At 43.7% G+C, this 26,572-nt stretch overlaps 2 protein-coding genes across 7 annotated transcripts in view; one reads left to right on the top strand and one right to left on the bottom strand.

Annotated features, from left to right (window-relative positions):
- KIAA0825 (KIAA0825 ortholog) overlaps window positions 1-3,697 on the bottom strand; it is a 398,113-nt gene extending 394,416 nt beyond the window's left edge. For 3 of the 6 annotated variants that reach the window (XM_090038268.1, XM_090038263.1, XM_090038267.1), the window contains exon 1: window positions 3,636-3,697. The gene's annotated coding sequence lies outside the window, so the exon portion shown is untranslated. Of the gene's footprint in view, window positions 1-112; window positions 277-1,805; window positions 1,990-3,635 lie in introns of all 6 variants that reach the window. The other 3 variants (XM_090038266.1, XM_090038264.1, XM_090038265.1) reach the window with 3 other exon arrangements.
- Window positions 3,698-3,744: 47 nt separating this feature from the next.
- Window positions 3,745-26,572, top strand: part of SLF1 (SMC5/6 complex localization factor 1) — a 53,061-nt gene continuing 30,233 nt past the window's right edge. The window contains exons 1-6 of the mRNA XM_090038270.1: window positions 3,745-4,164; window positions 5,091-5,166; window positions 9,104-9,347; window positions 12,857-13,019; window positions 19,593-19,727; window positions 22,517-22,570. Of these exons, the coding sequence (XP_089894396.1) occupies window positions 4,051-4,164; window positions 5,091-5,166; window positions 9,104-9,347; window positions 12,857-13,019; window positions 19,593-19,727; window positions 22,517-22,570 (786 nt within the window). The 5' untranslated portion in view covers window positions 3,745-4,050. The remainder of the gene's footprint in view (window positions 4,165-5,090; window positions 5,167-9,103; window positions 9,348-12,856; window positions 13,020-19,592; window positions 19,728-22,516; window positions 22,571-26,572) is intronic.

Consider the following 26,572-nt stretch of genomic DNA (forward strand, 5'->3'; position numbering starts at 1 on the left):
ATTGCCTGTGAAGACTGAAGTGAAAAAGGCATAGAGTATTTCAGCCTTTTCTCTATCACCTGTCTCCCCCATTCAGTAAGGGACCCACTTTCCCCAATTTCCCCTTACATACATTATACATAAGTTGTGCTGCAGCTGTTGATGGAGCAATGAGAAATCAAGATGAGTAATTTGCGTTTTCTCTTGAATAAAATACCGCAGTTGAAGGCCTGTTTAGCCAAGCATCTGGGCAATTACACTGTTTCCACACTCTCCTCCCCAAATACACAAGAAACCCTGTACAAAAGGAACAAATTACAGCAAGTTAACAGGGGAAAGGGACTAATTCAGCTTAACCAATGCAACTGTGTGTCATTACCCACAAGCAAAACCTGAACTGAAACTACATAGTTCCATTCGGTAATACTGCAAATACACCAGGGCAGGTGAGTCCCCACTCCGCTTAACATGCTCTTTCCATCCCTCTTTTAAGTCATAGTATCATAGTACTTAGGGTTAGAAGAGACCTAAACAGATCATCAGGTCTGACCCCCTGCCCGGGGCAGGAATGGGTGCTGGGATCATATCACCCCAGCCAAATATCTGTTCAGCCTCCTCTTGAAGACGCCCAAGGTAGGAGAGAGCACCACCTCACTTAGGGCTGCCAGGCTCTTGAATGGACTCCCAACTGTAAAGTAATGTCTCTTGAGGTCCAGCCTAAACCTTCTAAGAATTTGTGGCCATTATTCCTAGTAACCCCAAGTGGTGCCTGGGGGAACAGAGCTTCCCCCAATTCCCTCCGGTCCCCCCTAGCGAGTTTATAGACAGCCACCAGGTCCCCTCTCAGCCTTCTCTTGTGGAGGCTGAATAGGTTTAGGCCCTTTAGTCTATCTGCATAGGGCCTGCCCTGCTGCCCCTTGACCATGTGAGTGGCTCTCCTTGGGACCCTCTCAATGCTAACCACATCCCTCTTGAAGTACAGTGCCCAGAACTGGACACAGTACTCCAACTGTGGCCTGAGCAATGCCACATAGAGGGGGAGGATCACCTCCCTGGACCTGCTTGTGATGCATCTGTGGATGCATGACAAGGTGCAGTTAGCCTTACTGACCACTTCCTCGCATTGGCAGCTCATGTTCATTCTGAAGTAACAATGACTCCAAGATCCCTTTCTGCCACCATGTTGATAAGAACAGTGTTCCCCAGCCTCTAGGTGTGTTGCTGGTTCCTTCTCCCTAGATGTAGTACCTTGCACTTGTCTGTGTTGAAGTCTTAAGTGAAAAAATGATAAGACAAGAAGAGTAGAAAGTGTTAGTGGGAGGGGTAAACCTAAGTGTGTACTAGACTGTCAGTGTCACCATAAGTAGCACCTGGGGGGTAGTTATGAATTTCTTTTCCTTGCTTAGTCTATATTTAGGATAGCGGGCAGGGTTTAGAGCAAACCAGCATAAGGTGGGATGGGGGGGCAAAGGGAGGAGAATTCATTTTTAAAAGATTCCACTTGAATAGGCAAAGGCTGTACAAGGTAGTCTGAAATAGAGGAATCTTTTTGTAGTAATGGTTTCTATTCCATGGAGATTTATTTGGCATTACTTGTTATGGGCCAGTGGCTAATACATGGAAACACTTCTATTGTATTGAAATTGTCATTAAACCAGACTTCACTGCAGTAAGATGCCACTTGAATGTTCAAAGCAGCTCCAATTAATTTAAAATGGCATTTTTAACACTCAGGGACAAAGCTTATCCCAGATGTCTCAACTTCAGTAACTGCAAATTGAGGTGCATACAATTAGTGATCACCTATGGAGTCTGAAGTTACTCACCCTGTAGAAACTGTGAGATGAAACCCAATTCACAAGGCCTCTGATTTACTAGGTAACATATTACATATTCTACAACCCTTCAGTTTTAATGGCAGGGTTCCAGCAACAGGAACGTTATTCACAACATAAAACTGATTTCCTAAGCAATATCCATTCTTTGTGCACTGAATGAGGTGGAGATCTTCTGGGGAAGAAAAAAAAAAGGTGACCATTTAAAAAGCAAAAAAGACCTGCATCACATAGCATATGTGCAAGACCACCAAAATACAGTTTTACAGGCATACTTAGTTCTGGCATTCCTGAGTTCTGAACCCTTAAACTGCAGCCTTAAAGTTGCAGTAATGTTTGATAGATTTCTCCTTTTTACCCCAGTCCTCATATGGGTCATCAATAGACTGAGACCCTTTAGTTCCAGTGCAGACAGTCAATGAGCTAATGGAGTAACCAACAGCAGCCAGAGGTCATTCTCTTTAAAAACCAACCAATATGCTATACCAACCAATTTCCTAGACCTCTACCATTAGTAGGGAAACAGGAAAGAAGTACCCAACAAAAAGGAAGCTTTTTCACACAGTAAGTAATTGAAGTGTGCAACTCATTGCCCTCAGATGTTGTGGAAGCTGCTGGTTGAGCTAGATTAAAAAAAGACACCAGGCAAATTCTTGGAGGGGCATCAGTAGTTATTGCACAAGACAGTTGGGGGCAAAGCCTCCATATCAGAACTTCATAGTCCTTAAGTGCTGGAGGCTGCAAGCAGGAGAGGAACAGGAGGAAAGAAAGCCCTGGTCCTGCCCTGTTCACTCTCCCTTTCAGCATCCACTCTCTGCCCCAGGTGACAGGTCTATTTGTTGCCTAGGGAACATGGGTCTATGCCAGCTAGGAAACACTATAAGCCTCCCTTAGACCAGTGGTTCCCAAACTGACAGATTGCACCCCAGCAGCTTAAAACAATACAACTTGAAGCACCACCAGCAAATTTCACTTCAACCTCAAGTACCACCAGCAAATGTTTATCATATAAAGTAATTATAATAAATTGGTTAATGTGTCCCATTGATAGGTTGTCTGCATACCACTGGTGGTACCTGTACCACAGATTGGGAACCGCTGAGGGAGACAACAACTGATTTCTGGGGACAGACCAGGGATGGGACCAGGGATGGGAATGAGGTCTGAGGTTTAAAACAAGGGCACCAAGAGGGGACACCCAGCAGAGCGCAGTGCACGGTGCCCAGAGGCCCTCGAACGAGCTGGTGGATGCTGCCCTCCTGGGAGACGGGACAGAAATGCAGGCCTACAGTCCCCAGGCCAGAGCCTCCTTCCTGGAGGGAAAGTGGCCAAGACAAACCTATGGTGGGGTAGGCAACTCACTTGCCAAAGCATGGCATGCCAAAGCATTTTGCATGGGCCTCACACCTGGGGGAAGGGGCCAAGGCTCCACGGCCGTGAGGAGGAGTGGGCCCCTCGCAACACCCTGGCCACACCAGCGTCCCACAAGCCAGTTGCTGACCCCTGACCCACGGGCCAAGCCAGCGAGCGGCAGCTCTGCCCTTCTCGCAGAGGAACAGGGACACAGCCCAGGCTTCTTTTCCGCGGGCCGCACCCCCGGCAGGAGCCCACCAGGCTGGGTGCCGCCGTCCCTTGTGGGCTGAGCTGCCCCGACCGCCGCGCGGCTCCCGACCGGCCGGTGCGAGGCAACGGCCGACCCCGCCGGCCTCAGCGTCCCCGCCCGCGCCCGCCCCAACGCGCCCGGCCGAGGGGCGCCTGCGCTTGTGCGGCCGGGCCAGGCGGGGCCTGGCTCCGCGGGCTGGGGCGGGCGCGGGCACTTACCGGCCGGGTGGCCCCGGAGCCGGGCAGCGTCAGTGACAACGGCCCGGAACGGCAGCGCCGCCACATCCGGGGGGCGGGGCGGGGCGGGGCTGTGTTGTGCTGTGCTGGCGCAGGCAGGGAGAGACAGGCCTCTGCCCCGCGCCTCGGCCCCGGTGCGGGCCTGTGGACTACGCGGCTGTGCAGAGCCGCCCTTAGGGCCCGGCTGGGGACTGGCAGCTGCCTCTTGTAGAGTGGCCCCAGCGCCCATTGGCCGGGCCCCGATTGGCGCTGCCGGGGGCCGGTGTGCGGGGGGCACGTGGCGCTGACAGGGGCCACACACGAGGTGCCCCTGCTCCCGCCCGGCCACTTAGCATAGAGAGAGAGAGAAAGACTGGGTGCGGGACACTCCCCCCGCCTCCGCTCCTAACGCTCCCCCATGGCCGGCGGGGCCCAGAAGCGGAAAATCCAACTGACCGGCTTCAAGGCCCAAGAGAAAGAGGAGCTGATTGACCTGCTGCTCAGGCTGGACTGTGTTCTCATTGACTCCAAGGTGAGCCGTGCCCACCGCTTTCTCCTTCCTTCATCCCTCCTGCCGGAGGGTGGCCGAGCAAGCTGGCAAGGGCAAGGCTGGACAGCGGTCGCACACCCAGCACCTCTCACCTTGGCTATGCTGGACACACCCTCCTCGGCCTCTTGTCGGCTCAGATCGAGCTCTGTGCTTGCCTGGCAAGGGAAACGCGGTGACCACTGAGGCTGTCTTCTGAGTCATACCCAGGGAAGACTGCTTTCCTGGCAAGGGGATAGTACCTACCAAAGTCATGTATAGTAAACTTCCCACTTAGATGCTGGAGTGGGAAGGTCTTGGCTTTAAGCCCACTATATGGAAAGGAAAGGTTCTTTTCCCTAGCTTGTTTCTGCGGCCATATGGCTACAGGCAGGCAAAACTCAGGGGCATCCAAACCTCAAGCCTCTGGACTTGGGCCTGCAAGTAGGATGCCTGCCCAAGGATTTGGAAACATCTGAAGCCTCAGATGGGGGTGGAGGATGTTTGCCGGTAGTAGGGCCACTTCTGGTTCTGGACTGACTCAGATTTGGAATAAATTTGGCATGGAATGCAGAAAATTTAATTAAAAAAAAAAAAGCTCTTGAGAATCGAGTGGCACCTCATGTCAACAGCTCATTTATGTATTAACCTGCTTAGTGCCATGCAGAAGGGCTACGATGGGGGATCATTCAGAAAGGGAGAAGCTTGAGATGCATTTGTCTACTTTGGCTTGTCTGCTTACCTCCTCACACCTCGGGCACCTCTCCAAGGAACTGGCAGCACCTCAGGTTGTCCTGGTTGAGAGTCATTGATTTAGACTACTGCACCCAGGTTGAGAATCACTAGCCCACTTTAGACAATAGCCAAAAAACAAAAAGAAACCAGAGAGAGAGCCGTTTTAATGACAATATCTTTTTCTTTTCCTTTGTCAGAAATACAGAAATTGCACACACCTTATAGCCAAACAGCTTTGCAAGAGTGAAAAGTTTCTAGCAGCCTGTGCAGCAGGTGAGTAAAAATTGTTTTAGTTGTTTTTTTTTTTTAGAAAGAACAAGGAAGAAATACTTTCATTTACTTTGTTTTTAGCATTCTACCTTTCTGTGCTAATAATCATGGTTTTGTTCAAACTTGGATTTGTTTTTTTGCCATATCTTTTCCTCTAATTTGAATGAATTCAGTGCCTCTGTTGCCAGACAAAAAAGCTATTCATTCTTAACAAGGTTAAGAAGGCCTACTCCAAACTATACAGGTGGTTACACTAGTTACTAATTATAAAAGTATAGAAATAATGAGCTGCTAATATACAATTCTCATAATAAATATAACGTACAACATGTGTCAGCACACCTACATAAGCTGAAAACTTCTGCCAACTCAGAAGAAAAACCCTTTAAATCCTTAACTCTTCCATTTTCCTTAATTCTTCCATTTTATTGAGAACACCCTATAGTCTTTCATCTTGTTTTAATCCCCCTGACTTAGGGTCTGATGCCACAAAACTCAAACAAGTAAAGGTTTTCAAAATGACTCTTTTGTATTTTAAGATGTTGTTTTTGAATGAAGGGGAACCTAGATAGGAGTTGACAGGCCATGTTAGTGGACTAATGACATTTTGCCCTACTGGTTTGTTGGTTTAGTAGTCCATCAGACATCATAATATTTTTCTTTTCATTGTACGTGTGTCATAAGGGTTGAAGCAATGTGTAAGATACGTAAAGTTGAAAATCAATTGTGAGAGTTATACAGAGATAACAAGCTTTAATACTTAGATATAACAGACCTGTAACTTATATTGGGCCTTTGATAGGATACTGATAAGTATCTAAAAAATCCTAACATCTGTAGACCCTTGGGTTTGCATACATGTAAGAGGCCACCTATTGGGTAAGGGCCCTACCAGATAAGATTTTTCTTGTATCAGTTTCTTTTGGTATGAGTTCTGTCTTGGGGTAGACATGTTGCGTCTCAATGAGGGGGCTCTGACACCATAGTTATACTAGCATAGCTAAAGAGACAGAGAGAGAGTGAGCATAGCACCAGAGGTAGATCATTAAAATGACCTGCCTACAGATAAAGTGAGAATTCATATCCAATCGAATTGGGACTCAGGATCTTCTGATTTCTGGCTGTGGGCCTGGAAAGGATGACAGCCTCCAAAGAGGGAGAAGCGGAGTGGCACTGGGGAAAAAGAAAGGATTATTGCTTTAATATAGGATTAGCTAAAAGAGGAAGTGGGAAATAGGTGATCCATTTTAAAACATAAATATTTTCAGTAGTAATGAAAACCAAGCACAGTACTGAACAAATTGAGTATCACGAGTACGTACACGCTCTCTCTCTCTCTAAAGTTTCCTCTAACAGGAAGGTCCTCTAACTGTACTTGAACAGGCTTTGAAATTGGTGCTATAAAGTGGTGATTTTCATTCTGAGGACCACAGGAGAGGTCTTTAGAGCACTTTAGGGTGAGCCACTGAGAGAGAGTCTGCCACATGATGCCAATTTTCTTATTCCTGTGACTGACCTACTTCTTTAACAGTATCATTTGCTCTGCTACCATTCAGGTACTCTGTTCACAGAGTAAGGGTAAGATGTGGTCAAAATGTGGTTTCAGAAAATGTGGTTACGTGGCAGAGTATTGCATTACTGCAATAATGTTTTTTCTGTGATACAGTAAAAGGGCAGTGCCCAAAAGGAACTATAAAACTTGGAGTGAAGAAAAAAATAGGCAATGCAACTTTAGCTGTGAATATTTTAACTATGATGTAAGTTTACTGAACTAGATTTAAGAAGTACATGAAGAAATCAGATTATAATGTAGATTTTTCATTACAGTTCTTTATTTTATTGTTATAATCCTAAAGCATTCTGTTTCACAAATTTGATTGTGTTTAATTTCTTTTTATTTACACAAGTCTATAAGGATGTTTCTGAAATGAAACAGTATATGTAGTTTTAATGTGCATAAATTATATAAAGTAATGCAAAACAATGTTTTGTTTCTTGTCCCAACACAAGTAGTCTTCTAAGACAAGTAAGGACATGTACAGATGCACAGTTACAATACTTCAGAGACGAAGAGGACTCTACTGTTCATAAACACACATTACCTGATGCACTGTAGCTATTTAATCTCTCTGTTTCTCACCTGTGGTAAGCAAGTTGAACAGCAGCAATTATCTCCTGAAGGTAAATGGGGAAATTACTGCAGTTTAGTTTCTCTGACTATTGTTTAGGAATAGAGAGATTAAATAGTTGCATCAGATTCACCTTTACCACAGTAAAACCTTACATCCATACAGCCTTTTAAATTGATGCACGTGTCCCCTGACTGTGCCTAAGCATACATATAGGTACTTTCCACCCCAGGTATACTTTACCAGTTATTTACCATTTACCATTATTAGACTGAATTCTGAAAAGAGTTGCAATTTCTGTACATTTTTGATGCACAGAGATTATCACCTAATACTTTCAGTTGGGAAAACAGTATTTATTTTTGGTTGCAGGGTTTTCCTTTGATATAGAACCTACTGACTGAAAAGTAGTCATTTTTAATCTGTTTTATAAACAGTGCTTTTTAATCTCTGTGTTATAAGCATAGTAGCTTTTTTTTCTTTCCATCCCATGTCCACTCAGTGCTAACTCATGTACAAATACCACCTATTCTCCTACAGGGAATCATTTTACCTGTACCCAGCTGTTTTGTGGAATTGATGAGGATTGTACAGTTCAAATAATTTAAAATTCACTTAAAATATATTCTGTAGGTAGCATTTCAGTATATGACATGGTGGGACCATAGCTGCTGATTCTTACATGAAAAGGGTTGGGGGAGAGGAAGAGAAAGGGCGTAGGTACAGATTATTGCATACAGCAGAACTTTTCAACTTTTGAGTGGCTGGGGTCTGCATGCTGCCCCACCATGTGGGCTCCCTGGGTCCCCCCCAGTGCAAAGAGGGTTCCCTCGCTGTCCCTGGGGACCCTGCTGTACAGGGTCTACAGGCCCTGTCAGTCCAAAGTCCCCCTCCTCCTGTCCTTCCCCCCAGCATGGGGCCTCCCCAAGAGGAAGAGAGAGCCTGGAGAGACCCCAGCTCAGCAGTGACAGAAGGAGCAATTGCAGAAACAGGGTTTGGGCAACAGCCTATGAGCTGCAATTTAACCCCCTGCGGGCTGAATGCGACTAATAGGCCACAAGATGGGCAGCCCTATAACACAGTATCAAAAGCTCACCTAAAGAAGAAGAAAGAAGAGGAATGAGAAAGTGGAAGCAGAGATGAGCAAGAATGAGGAGAGGAGAAAGAATAAAAACCAGAGTACTGATCTTAAACATTTATCTCCATTATAGATATCCCTAATTTTACAGAGCTAGGGATATTTGGACTCATAGAATTATACATTCATAACTGGACCACATCCTGCTTTTTCAAGCTGAAATTTATGTAATTTTAGATAGCATTAATGCTCAGATGTTTATGGCTTCCAACCAGAAAATATCATGGGATGACTTTAATTTGCTGAATCCACCTCTGTTATGCACATGAGTGGTTTGAAAGGATTATTGCATTTTTTTCTGAGTTCACAATATGTGCCTTCATGATCAAGAAATATAGTTAGTATGGTAAGTTGTAAAGTATAGAATTAAGTTAAAAATATAAAGGCTAAGTGGGATACCATACAGAAGACACGCAGGATAAAATTCTGAGCAGCAAAAAGAATTTTTGTTTTGTTGTCCTGGATTAATTTTATTACATCAGAAGAAAGCAAAACCACTGTTGTCAGTGACACTGCAGGATGTAAGATTATGAGAAGGGGAATTTGGCAGTATTGTTAGAAATAGCATTTAATTTTATATTTGATCTTCAACCATTTGAACTCTTAAGTTCAATGGATTGCTTTTTGTCTGGACAAAAAATTTTTAGTGGCTGACGGTTCATTTGCTTTCTAGGAAAGTGGATACTAACTAAGGAATACATAATTAACAGTGCTGAAAGTGGCAGATGGCTTGATGAAACAACTTACGAATGGGGATATAAACTTGAAAAAGGTCCCCATTATTCACCTCAAATGCAATCTGCACCTAAAAGATGGCGCGAAGAACTGTCACGCTCTGGTGCTCCAGGGGCCTTCCACAGATGGAAAGTTGTCCTCGTTGTTAAAGAAGGTGATAAACGAAGGGATTCTATCACCAGGTAGGATGATACCTCTTAAGTTGAAATAATGAAATAAAAAAAGAATTTTGATTAAATACAGTTTTGTTCTCCTATCCCAGTTAAAATTTAGTCCTCTTCAACTTGTTTTAGTTTCAGCCCTTTTAAATTATAGCAGATTTGCAAGATTGCAAATACATCATCTTCTTAAATTTACATAAAAATAACTGCATTTCTCTTCAGGTTTAGGGTTTTTCTGGTGTTTTTTTGGCTTAATATTGTTAGTGCAGCATCAAATATAGCATGTGGAGATTTATCCATGTTTGAAATGACCTGTCTTTAAAGTTTCCTCTTAGGAAAATATACAGATAAACTCTGAGAATATAGTTATGCTCTTTTGCAATGTTGTTTAATTTTTCCACATGTTGCATAAATGGAGTGTTCAAAACTGCACTCAATATTTCACTTGTATAACATCAGTCAAGCCTTCTTAAGAGTTATGTATTAGTTTCTACGGGCATTTGTATACGTGCATGTGCTGCAGTGGCAGGCACTTTTAAAAATGCCTGGCGCTGAAGCACATGCAGTTGTATAAGTGGCAAAATGCGTGTCAGCGTTGAGAAAGTGGCAGTGGCACACCTTTTTGAACTAAAACACATAGGAGGTGCTTTAGTTCAAAAGCATACCGCCACCATTTTCTGTGTGCTGACATGTATTTCACTTCTTATACAACTGCACTGTGAGAGGGGCAAGCTTTCATACCCAGTGCAAGCGCTGGCCTGCCGCCATCTACAGGTCAGCCACCTGCCTGTCTCGCTTGCCATGCCGTGATGTAACAATATTGATGTAATAATTAGGCAGGAGGCTGCCCATTATACACCCCAATACTGGGGGAGCTATCCACAGCTCTGTTCCACCCCTACACTGTGGCCCAAGCCTCACAGATGGCATCTTAGGCAGCCCACTCAAGTGTCCCATTTGCCCATTAGCAGTGGCCCCTTTCCCTGGGAGCTTCGGCTCCCCTTTAAGCTCTGGCCCCATCTCAGGCCAGTCAGGACCCTGAACTTCTCTGCTTTATATGGGCATCCCTCACAGTGGGCCCCTGGCCTTTTTGACCCTTACTTGCATCCCAGCCCCAGCACTGATCAGTCAGGGTCCCCCGAGTTAGATCTAAGCCTCCTGCCTGCACTCAGGGATCGGGGTCTCCCATTCCCAGTTCAGGTGCTTCAAAAAGTATACCTGGCCCCGTAGGGTCACTCACCCCAGCAGGCTCAAGCACTTCAGGAAGCTTACCTGGCCTTCCCTGGATTAAATGTATGATATAACCCACATGAAGGTGAGGGCTGGGGTTAAAGTGCCCCTATCTGCCTTTCACTGGGGTGGCAACTGGCCTGACATTTCCTGGGGGGCTCCCACACCACTAGGAGCCCCACCAGACCACCCATCCTTGGCAGGGTGCAGTTTTAGGTCATTCCCAGGACCAGAGGCTCCTGTTCCTACCTACAAAATGTTCCCATCAAGCAGCTCAACCAGATAGTATTTCTTGCCTGGCTCCCAGCAGCAGACTGCTCTTGTTTGTATAGGCAGCCAGAGTTCTAAAATGGCCACCGTAATCAAACACCTGCTGAGTGTTTGATCTAGCCCTTAAAGTGGCAGGCACCACTGGTGCCCTGCCACATGCACGTGGTTCACTGCAGTTCACATCAGCTTGTGTGTGGAGCAGACTTGATTAATTGTCCCTGACGATAACATTATTGTTAACAGCAGTATATGGGCAGTATATTGCTGCATTTGATGCCAGAGGATGTATACAGTCAGATTGTGTTCTCCGTAGGGAAAGTAAATTGCTACTTGTCTCAATCCTGTGGTTTTAGAGCTGGAACCAGCAACCTATGGCATGTGGAACCTTTGGATCTGACCCACAGGCGTGGGGCTTCAGTAGCATTTGGCAGTGGGAGCACCTTCTGAAGGCACTCTCCCCAGGCTGATGCAGGGACAAATGGGCACTCTCTCTTTGGGCACTCTCCCTATGCTGCTGCAGGGAGAACTGCTGGCTGGCTGCAGGTGCTTTTCCTGTGGTGCCAGGGAGACAAGCAGTGACAAAGGCAGTGGAAGTGTCCTAGTGTTTGCCCATCTGCCTACCTCAAATCTAGGGTGGATCATGCAGCCAGAAAAGGTTGCCTACCCCTGTTTTAGGGTATTCCTTTGCAGAGTCCTTCCACAATGAGTGAACAGAAGCACTGTTCTACTTTCTTTGCTGTGATTCGGCATGGCTACAGACTGGTACTTCTAGGCTTTCCAGCCAAGGCATTCTTTACTAGAAGGGAAAGATTCTTATTTCTGTAGCTCATTGGATGAGTTTACTATTTTCACTGTCCTGGGGCTGGATGAATACCTTCATGTTTTACCTCTAAAAAATACCATTCTCCCACTAGAATCCTAAACAGAGCTGCAAATCCTCATGAGAACTTGCTTTATACACCTTTGTAAGGTCTTATACACCTTTGTATTTGCTAACAGTAAAGGTAGCTTTTAACAGGAATTATACCAGCAAGACAATAAAACTGGGAGTTGTTTTTATTAGGTAATCTATATTTTTTCCAGACTGTTTTCTACAGAGAATGAAATCTTCTTATTCATACAGAAAACCTAGCAAGGTAGATGTTTTTGTCTTTAGGAAATGAATCTTTCAGTCATAGTAAAGCAGTACTAGCTTTCAGAAAGGATTAGTTTTTCTCATATCCCCTGTCCTTTTTAGCACCTTTTTGCTTACTTGTTTTTCATAGTATGGACTTCTAACTGGTGGATCTATCTATAAGTGGGTGAGACCAAGATGTTTTGGCTCTCCAATTTTTACCATAATATATGCGTTCAGCAATTCAGAAGAGTCCTTTTGCCCCTGCTCCCCTCTCTTATCTGTCATCTTATCTTAGAAACATAACTTACTGCAGCAGTAGATTTCTGGAAGATATCTACTGGGAAGCTCTGTCATATGTAATAGTGTAATAATGTCAGAAACATTAGCCGAGCTGTCTCTATGTATCATTTTGGGTGGGACTAACTATACTGACAGTCATGCAGTAGTGTGCGTGTGTGTGTGTGCATGCACACGCGCACACTTATGATGCCATACTATACGTTATAAAAATTTCATGGTATAGTTCAGGATACAGTATCCTGTTCTTTGTTAAACCATTACAGTGATGACATGGCTCTTATAAAATGCCACTAATTATTACTTTGGGACATATTGCAATTAAACCATAACTACTTTAATTATAAGAGTTTGATCTTTATAAAATACACGTGATGTTCCCTACCACTGCACTTGATATTCCCTCACATGAAGCAAATAAGGGCAGCATTTTGTCTAGGTGCATTATATACCTTCTTAGGACTCTGATTTGTCTAAGATACAAAAGGTAAATTCACATCTAGCCCCTTTTGCTGTTAAGTTTGTGTTTCTGTTGTAAGTTGTGAACATTAAAATTGACTTACCACTATTAAAATATTTACAGTAAATGCCTCTTTCAAAATGTATGTTGATATAGAGTTCTAGAAGCTGGAAAGGCAACTATATATCAGTCACAAAATGCAGAAAGAGATATTACTCATCTGTTCATTGATAATAAACGCTTCACTGCAGAAAGAGAAAAACACCTCTTTGAAGCTCCATATTATTCTGTGCAATATCTAGGAGATTATCTTCTTGAGGTAAGTAAATTAAACATGAACTGAAAGTGATGTTTCATTAGCAGGGCTGTAAATTTGTGTCAAAGCTGAAGTATATTGCAACTAATCAGCATAATATTTCATACACTATTAACAACTTGAATTTTTTCAAATTCACTTTAAAGAACATCAGCTTTCTAAAATACTACTCTTTTTAAATAGTATGTGCTATTTTTCTGATGTCATTGAAAATATTGTGTATTCATTTTTTCCTGTGTGTCCAAATGGGTATTTTGGATCAGTCCAGTAGCAGCATTACTAACCATGCATGTTTTGTTCTCTCTTCTCTGTGTGTCCACCTGCCTATTGCTTCTTTAGCTGATGCATTGTACTAAGATTATTCGTTAACCTGCATGATATGTGGAAGAGCTGCAGGTCAATTCCTCCTGAGAAATGTATGAAAATAACTCAAATAATCAGCAGTAAAAAAAGTGAAACTGACTATTGGCAAACTTCCATATGAAAATGCTATTTTCTTACGCAACATCTTTGTTTTAGTACAGAATTTCCAACTGGAAATAGGATTTCCCCCCCCTAAATATGACACTGCATTTCTTTGCATTACAAATTGTACTTTCATGCTATAGGATTAGCTGGTGGCTTTCTCCATACACACACATAAATTCTGCTATATTTTTATACAGAACATATTAAAATGATGGTCAACTGTAGTGGTTCAGAAATACTGAAAACAAGTGCAGCTTCCCAGTGGTAAATTTGAACCATTATGTCTAATTATAACTGTTGCAATCTGGGATGCTAAATCTGTTTTAAATCTACCTACCCACATTGAGATGTTCATTGACATTTCTTTTCACATTTGTCTCTTTGTAAAGCAAAGCAAAAATCTTTGGTGCCTCTTGTTTTTGAAACATTTACCAACAAATATACCATCATGCAATGTGAAAGACCTAGATTTACTTTCATTTTCTTCTCTGTATCTAGCTAGGGAGTGTATTTCTAGAGATGTAGTATGCATGGGAACATGAAATATGTAAACCTAGCTCCCACTGAGTGAAACTTAACACTTTAGCATACTAGAGTCTAGACTCCTGCAAGATCATGTATTTCATACTGAATTGGACTAATTTTTTAAAAATCTTCTTAATTATCCTGAGGGGAATTATTTTGCCTTTCCTGACCTGGGTGAAGAACAATCTGGCAGCAGCATGCTTTACCAGCGCATGCTTCCATAGGTGGCAGAAAGAGGGAAGTTTAGCAGTGAAATAAGCAGGGGTGACTCTGACGAATAAGCAGTCATGGACCAAGCAGTGGCAGCAACCACCCACCAGGATGGGGACAGCAGATGGTAATGGTTTCCTCCTGAAAAGCCACATATATCCTTTGACAGTGCTGTGACATGGTGAGTATAGGTCACCACTATAATAAGCCTGTCCAGCCCCCAGCCATGGGTTTACAAGTCTTCAACATTGGAATAGGCAGAAGATATTAGAATCTCAGTGGTTGTGAAGGCAGACAAAGGGTGCAGTGGAATGAGGTATCCAGTTTTTTTAGCCTCCTTGCAATTGGATTAAGATCCTGTTCTGTCGAGAACTGTGTGAAAGCAGATGTTGCAGCAGCTTCTCCACAGTAAAAGAAATCATGCATAGGCTTCTTCCATGAAAATTACTTTTCCACCACTTTTTTAAAGCACTTTGGCAACCAACTAGTGACAATGGGAGCAGCATTATGAGTTCTCGAATGTCCTAGTCATGAACTGGTATGAAGGTAGCAGTTATAAGAAGGTCTTCTAACACTCAGATGAGGCAGGAATGTGATTTGGCAGCTGTAACTACAGCTGAGCAGCCCTTTTCAGGATCCACTCTGCTTGTGTCACATGAGGAGGGAACTAGAAGCAGTGCCCTACACTTAATCTGTCTACCTTCTTCTTGACTGGATAACTGCATCCAGTGGAATCACCTTTACTGCAGTCAAAATCAACAAAGATATACAATACATTTTGCAACCTGGAACATCAGGACCCTCATGGACAATCCTAAAGGACATCATCAAGGCCAACTTGAAAAAATTCAACGTTGACATCAACTCATGGGAGACTGCTGCCTTGGACCACCCCAAATGGAAGAAGAATCTGCTGCAAGAATCTCAGTACTTGAAACCTTACGATGACCATGGGAGACAGAAAAGTAGGAGTGGCAGAAATAGTATGTCTCAGACTGGATCAGGGGTGTTGGATGTAGCTGTGTTGGTCTCGGGACACAGGCAGAAGATGTCAGACTGAAACAAGAATCTGCAGCCACCCACCCCACATGGAAGCAGATGTCTGGATTGGCTTCATCAGCCATCTGTGGATCCACAGAGAAGACAATCATGGAAGACAGTCATCCACAACTGCAAGGGATTGCCAAAGAAGAACAATTCATAGTGCTGTATAAGGTTTAGAAGAGGAATGCATGCGAAGCAAGAGAGAGAAAGAGTGTGCAGTATTTCTGTTATAGGCATATAGTGTGGAATTTGCATACAACTTCTAAGACAGCAAGCTAGTATGCTGTGAAGAAAGAAGACTTTATTAAGAAAAAATCACATTCAAGTAATTAAAAGATTATGCATAGAGAAATTTTGAAGTAATTTTTGTCTGTTAGAGAATAATATAGGAAACAGAGATCCAACTTACTGGTCCTACAACAATGTCATGAGAAACTGTTGAAATCACAAGAAACTGAAAGCTTTTTATTGCAGTTTTAAAGAAAATAACATTTTAAATATAACCTTGGAATAAAGTTTGAGAGTCATAAGGTAGTATTTGTAGCAGCATAGAGGTAGCATATTCTTTTTTATTTTTCTGGTTGAATATAAAGGGCTGAGAGAATTTTTCTCTTTGCTTTGAAAACTGGGTCACCGGCCTAAAAAGGTTGAGAAACACGGAGTTAGATCTTTTGAACCTTGCATGCATTTGTTCTAGTTTACTGGTATCGTTATGTGCCAAGCCTGAGTACTTATCCATAGTTATGGATTGTGGACATGAACAGAGGTTCTGGAAGTTCACTTCTTTCCTTACAGTATTCCCTCCGTCGTGCACACATGTGCTTTGTCTGACCTGCCTTGGAGAAGGTCATTTTCCATCTTATTATTCCATATACAGCACTTTCACTCGTAGAGTCATAGAATTTCTCCAGGACAGCACGTCCCAGGAAGCACTAATATGGTTCTGGGTCCATAAGACATTTAAATATGGAAAGACTAGCCTTAGCTTTTACTCTCTCAGGGCTAAAGAGCTTGATAGAGTTATGCTGAAGGTATCAGTCTCCTCAACTAAACCCAAATCTCAGATTCGGATTCCAAATAACAAAAAATTCTAAGTGACCAGACACATACTTGTGGTGTGTCAAGAGAAAATCCTAATCACAAGACAACTACAGATGCTCAAAATGCTGCTTGGAGACAAGAACAGACAGTCTGCATCTGATGCATTTCTAGTAGACAGGAAGTCTGTCTCCCCTAAGTTTTAACCATTCCTTTTTTTCTGAGTATTATCTGAAAAATAAGGCTGTGTATATTTATATTTCTCCAGTATGGGCAAGATAGCAATAGGTATATCAGATCTTCTAATACATCTCTCTCTTGGTAATTGCTGATCTGTTTACCCAGCAGAAAGGTCTAATGTGCTATCGGATCCTCATATTCTTTACTTGATAGCATGGACTATGGTATTTTGCATATACTTCTCAGAAAAGTTCAAGATTATTTCAAATTTAGAAACCTGTAGCACTACCACTTGGAGCTTGAGTCACAATTCTTACCGACCTTTCTGTCCCCCCTCCTCTACCTCCCCCCCCAGAAAATGAAAAATAAAAAAAACATTTTTTTCCGTAGCTCTGGCATCCAAATGAAAAGCTCAGGTTGGTAAAGCAGTATTAGAATTGCTTTCAAACTAAGTCTGTTTATGCCCCTAGTCATATTGATTCTTAAACTATCCCAGGAGTTGGAATGGTCACTGGCCACTTCAAGAAATGATGGTTATTGATCTGTAACCAGCATTTTTGAGACTACCTCAACACAGTTGTGTTCCCTGCCCTCTTTCTTCATTTTCTCTTGACAGATGTTGAATTTCTCCCAGGAAATCCTTTTGACCTGGAATCCTACAGATTTAAAGCCCCTTGTCCCACTTTAGTACCTGTGAAATATGTGAGATAAATGTGCTGGCATGTTTTGGGAGGCATATTCACTTTAATTGAAACTATAAAACTGCTTTAAATTCTTGTAAAGGGCAGGATAAATTTGAGCCATATAGACCAGGGGTATCAAACAGGACCTGTGGGAGCCATATGATCCAGCCTGTGGATCACTGGACTTGGCACCTTGCATGCAGCAGAGGGGTTGGGTCTGAGGTGCAAGCTGCATATGAGCCAGTATGCAGAGCCAGTTGGGTGGGGCACCATGTGCAGCATATGTGTGCCAGACCCCAGTGCTACATGCAGCCAGTCCAGCCCTGCATGCAGTGTGTACCGGCCCCAAGGCTCCCTATGCATGCAGCACACAGAGCCAGAATGGGACACGTGCTTCCCTCAGTACACAGGCCAGACCCGGCACTGCACGCAGCATGGCAGGGAGGGTGTTCAGGACATAGGCTATATGTGGCACCCCAGATGAACCTCCTGTGCTTCCTGTAGCCTCAAGTCCAGGCTGCTTATCATGGGCTGCATGCATGCTACATGCACAGCAAGGCCTGGGGCTGGACCTGTCACTGCAAGTGCTGCACAGGGGGTGGGGTTGGTTGTAAGTCCAGTCCTCAGACCAGTCCAGTGACCTTCACCCAGTATGTGGGGCCTGAATGAGTTTGATGTCATTATTATAAACTAAATCAGAGATAGATATGGCATAAGCTTTTGTGAGCTCAAGGTCCCTACACCATATGCTGTCAAAGGATATGCATACACCAGTGTATAACATGGAAGGAGTGATACAAATACAGAAGACAGGAGAGATGGCAGTTCTGGGATTGGCAAACGCAGGAACAAAAGGAATCACAAAAGCTACAGCTTAAAACCATACTTCACACAATCCAATCTGTGAATGATTTCTTGTCCCACAATTTCTTGTTCAGGCCATTTTTTGAAGTGTTCAGGTTGGTGGGGTGTAGGTGGCAATGAGAGGGATTCTATTGTCCTTGTTTTGGGGTTAGTATTGTAGAAGGTTGAAATGAGGTCTAAGTCTGGCTTTGTTGATTTTAGTGGCTATACTTTTAGGATTGTACTGTATTTGCAGGTATTCCTGCTTCATATTCTTAAGGTGTGCATCCTGGTCGGTGACAGTGCAGATACAGTTGAACAGAGATTGGCTAGTGGCGTGCTTAGACTGGAAGCTGGTACTATGAAGGTAGCTTTGGCAGTCAGTTGGTTTCCAATATAAAGTATAAAGCTTAGGGTAATCAGGCCTCCTGCCTCTCACCCACTAGATTATATAGTAAGTGTTCTTAAATTTAAATTGAAATTGTCTCAGAACAAAAGGACTACATGTAACTTTACAGACAGCATTGTGTATTGGGCAGTATTTAATTACAAAATGAGACTCTGCTATGGAAAGTATAAGAAATACCTCATTCCCAAGGCAGAGAGAGAATGAAGGGACTGGATAGCTTGGAGATTCTGTTAATAAGATAGAAAACACTTAAGATCTGTGTTGCTAGCTCAGGTCATCCTTTGTTGGCAATAACTGAAAGGAATTGAAATCTAATTTCTTTTAGTGGCCTTTATAAAAAGATTCAGTGGTATTAGGCAAATAAAAGACAAAATCAAGTATGTAATGTAAGCTATCATATTCAGCTCAGAAAGAGATTCAGGGCTGGAATAAATCAGAAGGATGATTTTGAAGGTATTTTGCACTAATGGCTGCCCAAGCTATACTTTCCTTTATGATGAAAGGTTTCTGTTTCCAAGGGTGTCAATCTGGCATATTATTTTGACACTTTAAGAAATTCAGATATAGAAAAATGGTTCAAAGTCATGCATTTAGGGACTGATAACAAGAATTTTGGCTGTGAGATGAGGACTCAGACTAGAGTCAGTAGAAGAGAGGGTCCTGTGCATACTGGTTGATGAAAGGAGGATCATTAAGCAGCAGTGTGGTGCAGCTATGAAACTGCTAATGTAGTTTTAGGGTTTGAGGTCAGTAGTAAGTATTTTCTTTGGGTCAGACATGACAGGATTGTGAGGGATGGCCTTTGCCTTGCTGTATAAGCAGGAACATGGTCTCTGAGGGTATATTAACCTATGACTTCTGTACCAGTGCAGTAGCAGGGCATTGGGAGTATCCTTGTCTCTCCTAGGTTTTTTTCTGTGGCACGTGGCAAGGCACTTTTGGTTTTGTATTGTGCTTGGTAGTTGCAGGGTGTTAGAATGGACAATTTTTAGGACTTTGTGAATAAAAAGTAGCCTGGAAGCTCAGGAGCAGGATTCAGTAGCCTGAGAGGTGTCCTCTACTCTTTTTATACACATTTTTAAAAGAACAAACAGAAAACTAAGAAACCTTGCTTTAAGCTGTTGTCTGCAAATGCCATGCTCAAATTTAAAATAATATATTTTTCTCCCTGCACAGAGTGAAATACAAAATGTTGTTGAAGATAGTCATATGAACACTTGTCTAGCTGAACAAGAAGCCAGAGATACAGAATCTGACACACACCTTGTTAAAATGAAACATGCATTAATAAAGCATATGTATTTTGCTCAGGTAAGTAAGAGGCAGGATTGCATAAATTTCTGGTTATAAAAAATAAATTAAAAGGGAATTGTTATTTCTCCTCAAAATACAGATGTGTAACCATGAAAACTAGTGTCTCAAGACCTTCAGAAATTGTAACAATAAATGGTAACATAAAGATTAAGAATCCTATAGTGTATTTAGTTTAATAGGGTTGCTTGACAAATGGAGGTAATTGTTTAGTATGAGTCTAATGAGTATGAGGGAATATAAGAAATGTCCATGATAAGAATAGTAATTGATAATATTTTTGCTTGGTTTTGAACTGTCCAACAAAGATGTGGACTAAATTTTAGTCTTCCTATAACTAGCTGTTAAGGACATAAGAACATAAGTGCCATACTCGGTCAGATCAGTGATCCATTTAGCCCAGTATTCCATGTCTAACACACCAGCCCAGCAGGCTGGGGGCTATGAAACTGGTTTGCTTCTGCACAGCCAACCACCACTAGCTGCGTACTCTAGTGCTTCACACTCGCCACCATGCTGCCGTTGGGATTCTGCCCAGATACCAAGTAGTGGGACACCTTTGGCAAGAGGAAGAGTCCTTGGTGGACCAGCCTGTATTCTTCCCTAATCCCACAAGCCACCAGGGACCTAGATTGGCATCTCCTGCATGGAGCCATCCGCATAGGCATGTATCTGGCACACTTCTCTGAGTCTCCCAACACCTACCCTTTTTGTGAACAGAGGGAGACCTTGGCACATGGCTACCTCAAATGCTTCAGGGCTGCAGCCCCTCCGTTGCCTCCTCAGGAATCTCCTTCTGAAGTTCTGGCTACACCTACACTTACACATCTTCGTACACCTTTTTTTTTTAAACCAGATCCCAGGACCTCTGGGTTAACCTCTTCCTGACTGGCCAGACTAGCCATCTACCAAACCAGTAAGGAGCCCCAAGCCAGTGGGAACCTGAGCAACCGTGGGTCTGTTTTTTGAACTCCCTTTGATTAAGGAATATCAATAGTTTCCTGGTGGACCTAGACCCACCAGTCTTTTAGAGTAAATAAGCCTGTCTCCAGTAGTGGCAATAGTGGGTACTTTAGGGGGAGAGCATGTGAAGAGGGTATATCTGGATACATCTCCTGTCATGCCCTCCTTGGCATCCATTATCATTGATTTAATAACTAACTAAATCACATTAACATGTTCTTAAACTTTAGGTGTCCCTAAGCAAACAAATACTCTGCTGAGTTCTGTACAGAATTGTTATTCTAAGTCAAATTTCCCTCAAGGAGAACATCATCTAATGCTGTCTATTGTTTTAATATCACCAATTTAAATTGTAATAAAGCCCTGTAATAAAACAGTCTGTTAGCAACTAAGTACATGAATTCACATTCAGAAAAATAAAATATAAGTTATTTTGATTGAATCAGTACACATTACTACTACATAATGTATTTATCTCAACTAATATGTGTTAGTAGCTTTCTGTGATAGTTACTATGAAAAAAAGCGTAAATATTTCCACAGTACCAATATGCAGGCTTGATTCTGAACCAAAAGGGTTACTACTCACAGTGTCCCTGACACAAAGCTACCAGATCAGAGAATGGAAAAGCTAAGCCAATAAAATGTATACTTTATACTTCTCCATTCATAGACAATTACCCCTGTTACTGTACAACAGGGCTGTCCAACTTCTAAGTAGCTAGGGGCTGAATGCTTTGTGGCTGTGGGACACACCAGGGCAAGCCATGGGCCTCTACAGGCCACACACTGCATGGATCCTCCCTGTATCCCTTCTGTACTTCTGCAGGTGCCCCCAACCCCAGAGCTGCACTGTGTGCCCATGTCTACCCCCCGTCACTACTTTACATGCTCATGCAGTCCCAGGCTCACCCTCAGTTCCCCTAGCTGCTCCATGCTGCACTTCCCTGCCCCATGGAGCAAGGGCAAGCTGCAAAATCCAAAGGAGGGAGAGGGAGCCCAGAAAGCCTGGATGCTCGTTTAGCTAGAGGTCTGGGAAGGGTGGTGGCAGCTAAGCAGGGGCTCAAGGGCCACAAACTTAATCCCTCATGGACTGCCAGTTGGACAGTACTACAAAAACAGTAGTGCAAGTTTAATTTGGCCCACTTTATTGCTTGACACATGCACCCTTTTCTCCCAATGCTAACTGTAGATAGTTAAAATATCAAAGGTATTTTAAAGAAGTGTTATAAATAAATGTTGTATGCAAAAGTTATTCATGAAACCTGGTATTCCTACAGGACACCCTTTAAAGATGCATGTTTTGTAATATACACGGACACTACCATAGTGTTAGCTGTTAGCTAGATGTAGTAATTAATAGTAGCTTTAAATATATATAATTCCATTCACTTCATAGGATCCCAGGATTTTGCAAAACAAATCTAGAAACTTTCTCTCACCTTTGATAAATTAAAGATAGAAAAGATGCTGAAGAATACGGTTAAGTGCACCAAAAATTAATAAAATTGATTCCGTATCACATAAGTGGGGAAAAAAACCATGAAGAACAGCTTAATTGAAACTGCAGGACCATTTAGAATGAAAGAATTCTGCCTAGATTATTTGCCATGGGCATCAGTGCTATTCTTCTTAAGTTTCAAAAGTATAATTTCTGTCAAAGAACTAAAGCTAACTAGCTCTCCATATTGAATTTACGTTTTAATTTTTTAACGACTAGTTCACTGTTTACACACATATACATACGTGCACACACATACTGTGGTCATTAAATGTAATATTTTGTTAGTGTACAGCCTAAGTATTGACTTCCACCTGTTTTACAGACAATGAAACAGAAGTCTACTCAAATAGACCACTTGAATGGATGCAGTACAGAGGTAATGAGCTTTTTGAGAGGAGCAACTGTTTCATAAACTTATTCTTTTTTCAAACTTATATAATTTGCTTTCTCAAACTACTTAAATGTTTTTCTAAGATTTTTTTCTGCAAAGAAGTTAACGTAATATTCTTGAAAAGAGAAATAACAGTTTGTATTCATTATAGAATCATGGAATAAGGCTGGACAGGAAACCCCTTAAGGCAGGATCCTGACTAAACCTTCCCAATAAGTGTACGTCTAACCTGATCTTAAAAACTTGCAAGAATGGAGATTCTTCACCATCTCTGGGTAGCCTGTTCCAATACTTAACCTCTTTCACAGTGAGAGAGTTTTCCTAATATCCCATATAAATTTCCTCTGCGGCAATTTAAGACCTTTGCTTCTTGTCCTGTTCCCTATAGCCACAGAGAGAAATCTATCATATAATCACCTTCTGAGTATCAGATCTCCTTTCCTCTCCTCCTCTTCACCCCCCAAAATTAATTTAAGAATCATCTATGTGAAAACTTTATTTGTAGCATTACCAGCCTTTCTTGTGAGAAAATGTCTTAAATGTTGCTGCCCTATAGAGTTTCTCAGATCTGTTGAGTGACACAAAGGAAGGTCACACTTACCTTTATGTGCAGGATCTGAAATAGCAGTCTAGGACTAGAAGTAATGAAGTAGATAATACAGATTTTTGCAGCACTGAGGTTTTGTTTCCTGGTGGGGACAGATTTCCAGCTAAGATTATGTTGGCATGGGAAAAAGAATGACATATATAATTATATAGTTGTGGGGGGCAGTCATTCAGGCTACAGGGAACGTCATGATTCTTATGAAATACATCCAAGAAGAACATGCGGTATATCACATTTTCTAGTTATATTTTTCTTGTCATTTGGACTAGGTTTCATTTTTCTATGCTATTTTGTTTGTTTCTTAATTCTCTTGCCCCCTATACCACTAAACCTTCTACCAGTGTAGTTTTACTATTTTGCTGCAGAGAGATCCACAGGGCAGATCTTCAACTAAATCTGGCTCCCATTGTACATCAGATACTTCCAAAATGTTTAAAAATTAAGACCATGTTCAAAATTCACCTTAAGAGTAGATTTGAGATTCAGGTGCCATATTAATATCTTAAAAACTTGGGGATATTATAACAATAAATAAAAATATTAAACAGAGGAATTCAGGCTTCAGGCTAAATGTGAAAAAAGCATCTTGAAAGAAAAGGAAAGCACAGTTAAGGTCGGTCAAAAAATTAGCTTTTCCTATTATTTATAGATTTGGTTTCTTTCAAAATTTAGAAAGTCAAAAATATTCATATAAAAATATTCAGATTTGATTGTTTGATATTCCTATACTTGTTTCTCATACAGGCAATCTACTTTTCTCTTTCACTCAAGGTTATAATCGTTTTGTCTGAGCTTTGTATCTCTCATTCCTTTAGGTTCTCTCATTCACATGCATGCTTGTCACAAAAGTCTTCATGTTAGCTGTTAGCAGTAACTTCAGTAGTACTCATACCTTTGTGATGTTAATTACATGCAAATAGCTAATATAAACAGAAATTATAAGCTTTTAAATGGCAATCACAAAATAACTTCCTTGTAACATCAATTTGGGGTATCTAAAGAGGACTAGTACAGCTGGTTACCTTTGAGGGCAAAGACAACATTTATCTTTAATTTTTATTTTTTAAAGGTGCAAGTTGTATGAAAAATCATACCCAAGCTGAGCATTCTGTTTTTCTTCCATTTTACTCACTCTTATAGGCTAGGAACAGACATTCAAAAAACCTGAGCCTGAATTGAGTCAGTCTTTGCAAGTTAGTTTAACCTGCAGAGAGTGAATCAGTTTGTAAGTGGATAGGCATTTGGCAGATGCCTGCAGTGGCTCAAGCCAAAAGCGTGGGGGTACTAGAACAGCCCCTCCCTTCCACAGGAAAGCTGAGCTGAGCGGGGCAGGCATGGCTAGGCCCAGACAAGCCTGCCCCAGCAGCTCCCTGACAGCCAGGAGTAATCTGGGCACACGGCTGCCCTGACCCAGAAGGGAACTCTTTCCCCTCTTCCCTTTCCCCCACCATGGCAGGGCCAGGAGGGGGGCCCAGTTTGGTGCTGGGGGGCGCTTTTCTCCCTTCTCCTTCCCCCCCCCCACAGTGGGGTGGGGAGTGGGGCTCTGTGAGGCTGCCTGGCCCCAGAGGGGGACTCTTCCCCCTGCTTCTCCCCCATCACTACAGGGTGGGGAGGGGGGGCTCCATGGGATGCTACCCAGCCCCAGAAAGGGACTCTTCCCCCCAGTCCCCACCCCAGGGCAGGCGAATGCTGTGTTCCATGCTGGGGGAAATGCTTGTCCTTCCTCCTCCTACCCCCCCCCAGAGAGGCAGCAAGAGCGCAGAGTTCAGCTGGGCAGGGTGTGGGGGTGTAGGGACCCCCACACACTCCCCCCTGGCAGCAGCAGGCAGGCAGATCTGGGCGCTCATGCTTGGCACAGGCGCAGCTCTGGCCAGCACTGCACAGGGGGAGGAAGTGGAGCCTGCCTTATTCCTGTGACTCAGAGCCTGATTCTGCAGCTCCAGCCCTCACAGCAGGGGAAGCCCTGCACTGGAGCCAGCTGCTTCCTCCCCTGCCCACTGTGCAGGTCTCAGCACTCTGCTGGGAGTGGAGGAAGCCCTGCCCCCTGCTTTCCCACAGAGTCCAGCACAGGGCTTCCCCGTGCGAGTACGGAGCTGCAGGCACGGCACAATGCCTCTGCAACAGAAGCAGGTAGTGCTGTGCTGGTTCCACACTGCCCCTGCAGCTCCACACTCACAGCAGGGAAGCCCCATGCTGGACTCTGCAGAGAAGCAGGGGGCAGGGCTCCCTCCACTCCTGGCAGAGTACAGGGACCTACACAGTGGGGAGCAGGGGAAGCAGCTGGCTCGGGTGTGGGTCTTCCCCTGCTGCAAGGGCTGGAGCTGCAGGCTCAGGCTCAGGCAGCAGAGACATGGGGATAAGACAGGCTCCACTCCCTACCCCCATACAGCACTGGCCGGAGCTGCACCTGTGCTGGGGACAAACACCCTTTCCTCCCTACCTGCTGCTGCTGCCAGGCACTGGGGGCTGCATACCATGGGGGGAGTGTGTAGGGGGTCCGTACATCCCCCCACCCTCCCTGTCACCCTTCACACTCTGCCCAGCTGAGCTCTGCTTCTGCTGCCTCTCTGGGGGGGAGGGGAGAGAGCCTCCCCCTCCACCCCACCCTGACTCTGGGGCTGGGCAGCATCATATGGAGCCCCCCCCCCCCCCAGCTCTACAGTGGGGGCGGGGAAGGAGAGGAGGAGGAAGAGTCCCCACCCAGTGCCTCAGAGAGTCCCCCTCCCCACCCTGGGAGGAGGAGGAGGGGGAAGAGTCCCCCCCAGCACAGAACAGAGCTCCTCCCACCTCACCCTATGAGACAATCTACTCAGCATGGCCCTGTTAAGGTGAAGGGGGCAGGGAGAAGGGTTAATTCCTCCCTCCGTCCTTTCCCTGCAGCTGGGGTCCGCCAGCTCCAGGGGCCACCGCAGCAGTCCTCTCCCCTCTGCTCCCCAGCAGACAGGCTGACCCTGGCTGCAGTGGGGGAAGAGGGGAAGGAGGAAAGAATTAACCCCCTTCCTGTCCACTTTGCTGTAACAGGGCCATGCTGGCTGGTGTTGCTGCTTGGGCCTGTCCCTGCTCTGGCTAGAAAGCAGAGGGGCAGGGGCAGCCGTGTGGTTGGAGAAGAGAGCCCCTCCCAACCCAGAAAGCATGCTGAGATGCTGGGGGTGTCTGATTTATTTTAAACCAGCAAGGGATCTGGGACAGGTGTATAAACCGGTGTGAGCCAAATCAGTTAAGTCTGATACTACAGTCAACCAGGTTTATCTCAAACTGGTTTTGGCCATTTTGAAAGGGCTTTATGTGCACTGAACATCTGTTCTGTTACAGCTTTAAACCAGTTTCTGATCACTTAAACTGGTCTATGTGTAATCTCTGCCCCTAGCCATAAAGAAATT

This window comes from Crocodylus siamensis, chromosome 3 (genome assembly GCF_052110815.1).
Source record: "Crocodylus siamensis isolate JL-2025a chromosome 3, ASM5211081v1, whole genome shotgun sequence".
NCBI lineage: Eukaryota > Metazoa > Chordata > Crocodylia > Crocodylidae > Crocodylus > Crocodylus siamensis.